At 44.4% G+C, this 5,000-nt stretch overlaps 1 protein-coding gene across 1 annotated transcript in view; it reads right to left on the bottom strand.

The window, feature by feature from the left end:
• Nucleotides 1-5,000, bottom strand: part of LOC137174852 (dentin sialophosphoprotein-like) — a 7,546-nt gene that overhangs the window by 1,051 nt on the left and 1,495 nt on the right. The window contains exons 3-5 of the mRNA XM_067580348.1: nucleotides 2,758-2,817; nucleotides 2,397-2,530; nucleotides 1-2,323 (exon numbers count right to left, since the gene is read on the bottom strand). The exon at nucleotides 1-2,323 is cut by the window's left edge and continues 1,051 nt beyond it. Coding sequence (XP_067436449.1) covers nucleotides 4-2,323; nucleotides 2,397-2,530; nucleotides 2,758-2,817 — 2,514 coding nt within the window. The 3' untranslated portion in view covers nucleotides 1-3. The remainder of the gene's footprint in view (nucleotides 2,324-2,396; nucleotides 2,531-2,757; nucleotides 2,818-5,000) is intronic.

Here is a 5,000-nt window from a genome sequence, read left to right as displayed (position 1 = left end):
TCCTCATTGGTTGGTCTCCTCGCTGCTACTCTTAGCCAGATTACCCGCCGTTGCTACGCTAATCCTTGTTAGCTTCCTGTCAGTTTGACGACTGACCTGCTGCTGGTGGTGCTGTTCGTCATTTGGATGATGTCTCACTACTATCGTTTCCCTGGCAACGGGTTGGTTGCTATAGAAATGACTGATGGGACCGAGGAAGCCGAAGCGATAAGGTCTCTTTCTGCGAGGAGGAGAGGCCATGTTTTCTTCACTGCGAGCATACTGGTTGGGACTTAGTCTGTTAGCATTTGGGTTAGCTTCAGTGCTAACCTCTGTACCTGCTTGCTCCTTTTCTAAATCAGCGATAGCATCAGTGTTAGCTCTGGAGTCAGAAGGGTTTGTGCTGTACTTAGCAGTGGCAGCTGGTTTTATGCTAACAGAATCACTTATAGCTTCTGTGCTAACATTGTTATCTTCCTCAGTCCTTAACTCACTGCCAGTGTCTGTGTCAGCATCAGTGGTAGCACCAGAGCTAGCATGCACACTAGCATCAGTGGGGTCTGTGTCAATGCTAACATCGTAGCTAGAATCAATCGTAGCTTCAGCACTTAAATCTGCGTCAGCGTCTTTTACACCGCTAACAGGATTAGCATCCACACTTGCTTCAGAGCTGGCAGCGATGCTAGCAGTATTAGTGCTGGAGTCTACAATTGGGTTAGCTTCTCTGCTAGCATCAGAGTTAGCATCTGTGGGGACCTTGATGGTTGGAGATTCTTCAGACTCTTCCTGACTGATGGAGCTGGAGTTGGAGGTAAGGGTGGGATCTGTACTGCGAGACTGGAACCCTGAATCAGCTCCCTGAGATCCAGGTCCATGTCCAGATGAGTCAGACTCGTCTGATTCTGAGCTGAGACTCTCAGGAACAGTTGGTGTTTGAGGGGAAGTGATGGGAGAGGAAACAGACGAAAGAGCCAACTGGAACTCCTCGCTGCTGGATCTGACCTCTGGACCACCACCTTTGGGGACAGGACCTGAACCCACAACCTCCTTTGTACCAACAGATTCCTGACTCTCCTCAGAGCTGCTGGGGTTCAAACTAACGCCCACCTGAGAGAAGGACCCAGTACTCTGCTGGGACACAGTATTTTTCAGCATGCTCCAGATCATAGGTGCTACACCCTGATCTGAACTGGCCAGGTTCAAGATACCCCTTTTATCTGCTTGAGTGGACCCAGCAGAAGTGTCTGGAACCTCTTTACTGTCTGGATCCGGATGTATCACAGCAGAGACGGAGCTTGCTGTGGGACCAGTAACAGGCCCTGTGGAATCTCTTGGACCAGTGCCTTTCTGGGTGTTGGAGCTGGTCGCCTCCAGACTCTCATCACTGTCAGGACCTGAACTAACACTGGTCTGATTCTTTGGATCAGATTCTGAACTCTCATTACTCTCATCAGAGCTGAGACTAAAATCCATCTGACTGCCAGTGAAGGAAGTTAAACCAAGAACCTCATGATGGCGACCCTTCACCCCCGTTGGTCCCTTGTTGCCTGAAAGCAGATCTACAATCTCCTGGATGGAACGAAACACCTCCTGAAGGCTTGAACCTACCCTGTCCTGGCTTTTCTCCGAGCTTGAACTTGTCACCTCCTGCGACTCTGGATCCAGAGCAGCATTGACATCAAACGCCCCCTGCTGGTTGCCTCCTGAACTCTGAGTGTCCGGATTCAACGTGACACCTTGCAGGTTTGGGTTCAGATTAAAGACCTCAGAGGACGACGAGTTGCTAAAGTCATTGGAAAGACGAGATGTTGGTTCATCAGACCTGGTGTTATTGTCATCAGAGTAATCAAAATCATTCAACTCTCTGCTTTCTGTGCTGTTGTTTTTGTCATCGGAGTAATCAGTAAGAGTTACAGTTGGCTGACTGTGGACCTCTCTGCTCTCTGTGCTGTTATTAAAATCATCAGAAAGAGGAAACGTTGGATCATCGGTCTCCTTGTTGTTTGTATTGTCAGTAAACTCAGACCTGCTGTTGTTTCTGTCATCAAAGTAATCGAAAGTAGCTACGTATCCCTGGTCGTTTAACATCATGTTGTTAAAATCATCAGAGTCATCAGAAAGAGTCAGTTTTTGCTTCATATTGCTCCCTTTGGAGGCTGCAGCTTCATCATCAGAGACAGTAAACATCGGCTGATCGCTCATCATTTCCTCTGATAACAGGTGTTTCTTTGTGTCCTCTTCAGTCATTGGCTCAGTCTCAGCTGGGACAAGCGTTCCCATTGGTCGGCTGTGCTGTGTTGTTATTTCTTCACTGCTCTCGCTGCTCGCGCTGTTTTCGTCAGACCTGGGACACAAAACAATTCAATAAATACAAAATAAGGAGAAAGACGAGGAGGAGATGAACTGATCGTCTCTACCTTCCTCCTCCATCAGCCCCGCTACCCTCCTTCTCATCAGCGAGGATGAAGATGGCGAAGCTCAAGGTGACGTTTGTTTTCGTGTCCGCGACCTCCATGATCACACCGGGCGGGGCTTCCACCACAGCAGGCGACTGGAAACACAAAGATGTTAGTGGGTTTTTTTTATTGGTGATACTGTGACAGTTCAATACAGAAATGATGAAGATAAATTAGAAATCTGACTAAATTTAATATTAACTCAGATTTGTATATTTTTACTCGCTCATGAATGATAGTGTTAGTTTTGACTGTAGGGACCAAATTTAACAAGAAGCATCAATATTTTACAGACAGACACAGTTTGGTTCAGATCAGTTACCTGTAGATCTTCATCAGAGGAAGAGGAAGAGGCCGACCAGGATTCACTGTCTGAAGTCAGCTGCAGAGAGGAAGACAGAGCTGAACCAGAAGTCACAACACGTTGACGTTACTGAATAAACTCCAACTACAGGTTCAACTGTCTGTGTTATGAGAATAAGATGTTTTAACTTTCATGGTTTTTATCCTGTCCAGCTTCGGTTTTATGCAGAACTTTGTTTTATTCTGTCCGTGTTTCATGTTTGACTGAATCTGTTTTTATTTGTCTGTTTGTTTTTTAGGTGAATATGTGGAAATGTCTGATGATGAACTGAACGTCTCCTTCTGTAATTTCAACTTATGTCCACAGTTCAGCAGAAGTCACATAATGTATTTTCATGTTAACAGAAAGTTGATTAAACAAGTATTTAAATAGACTTACAGGTCTGCTGGCAGCAGATTTAAATGGACATATTCTGTTATTTATATCTTGTTCAGATGTTGGATGTTAAACAAGGTCAAAGTTCAGAAGATTGAGGTGAACGTACGTAGAAATGCTGCCTGCAAGTCAAAAGTCAGGGCTTCAACCTGCTCTGACGCTTCGTTTGTGACGTTTTTTTCTACCTTGCTGACGAGGTGATGTCGGCTCATCGCACATGCTCATAAACAGCCGTCCATACTGTAGCTTTGGTTGCTAAGGTGGTTGCTAAGGTGGTTGCTAAGGTGTTTCCATGCGTTGTTCAGCTCCAACATGTACGGATGGATCTGAGAAGTTGACATTTGGAGTAAAGAAGGAGAAAAAGAAGTGAAATCCTGCTACTATAGTTTGTTTACGTAGCCTCCGGAGCCGGAGGAAGCTTCCTGAAGCTGACCAATCAGAACAGAGTGGACTCATCAGGAGGCGGGGCCTTAAAGAGACAGGAGCTAAAACGGCCTGTTTCAGACAGAGGCTGAACTGAGGGGCTGCATAAAGGACCAGTAGAAGATAAATAAGGAGATTTTATTCCAGTAGAGCCCCAGAATATAAATATAGAGCTGGACATGTTGCCTTTAAAGTATAAACCAGGTTAACATTACTGAATAAAATATGAGTATTTCAGTGAAAGTTGAGTTTAACAGTTTAATGTGAGTTAATCTGTGTCTCAAAGTATTTTGGTGACGTTTACAACCTGAAGACAGCAGGAGATTTGTGTGATCTGATTGGCTGTCAGTGGTGATCACATTCCACCGCTGAAATAGACTCAGAGCAGTGAAACGGTTAAATCCGTCACATGTGTAGAAATAAATCTCCTCTGTGGTCAAACTGGATCAGCTTCACGGTTTCACCACCAGCTTTCTAAAAACACCCCACTGTTCTGTGTGTGTGTGTGTGTGTGTGTGTGTGTGTGTGTGTGTGTGTGTGTGTATTTCGAGTCTTTGTGGTTTCTGGCAGGCAGATAAACAGTGTTTTACATTCAACACACTGATTTAGAACAGACCGGAAACAACACACACACACACACACACACACACTGGCTGTTCTTAGAAAACATACATGTTCACCAACACACACACACAGTCGTGTTTCCATCACTTCAGAGGACATCGAGTTGACTCACAATGACCTTAAACCACGTCTTCACTCCAGCATGGACGTTATGGGGACGTACAGACACATTTATCCGGCTTGTTCAGCAGCTCTACATGTTTGTCAGAGAACTTAATAAATGTTAGAAGACGTTAATCATGCTTCAGTGTCATTAACATACTCCCTCCCCTCCAAAGGGTCAGCAGATAAATCTGAGGGGTCGTGAGATGATTAACGGGAGACGAAAGAAGAAACAACAAAGTTCTGATACACAAATCTGTTTTCAGGTTTTTTCTCTAATCTTTGGTTTTTTGGTTGGTGTTAACATGTAACAAGCAGCAACAGAACAGCTGATAAACTGTGAAAACATGCAGGCAGCACAGACAAATTTATAAAAAGCTAAGCTAACGTAGCATTATCAAGCTAACGTTACTTTCAGTAAGTCAAACAGCTACAGAAATATCACGTCATGTCATGTTTGAGCTTCTCTTCTCAACATAAACCCAGATAGTGAATGATCAGCTAATGCTAATGCTAATGCTAATGCTAATGCTAGGTGAGTGGGAGTATCAGTGCGTTAGTTTACTGCAGAGTCTCGTGGACACTGTGTGTGTGTGTGTGAATCATAAACAGGTGAACTGTGACCTCGACAAATAGTTTTTATTGATTAAAACAAAATCTAATGACCGAAACATGAA

The sequence above is a fragment of the Thunnus thynnus genome, chromosome 22, assembly GCF_963924715.1.
Source record: "Thunnus thynnus chromosome 22, fThuThy2.1, whole genome shotgun sequence".
NCBI classification, from domain to species: Eukaryota; Metazoa; Chordata; class Actinopteri; order Scombriformes; family Scombridae; genus Thunnus; species Thunnus thynnus.
This window is presented reverse-complemented; position numbering and strand designations above follow the sequence as displayed.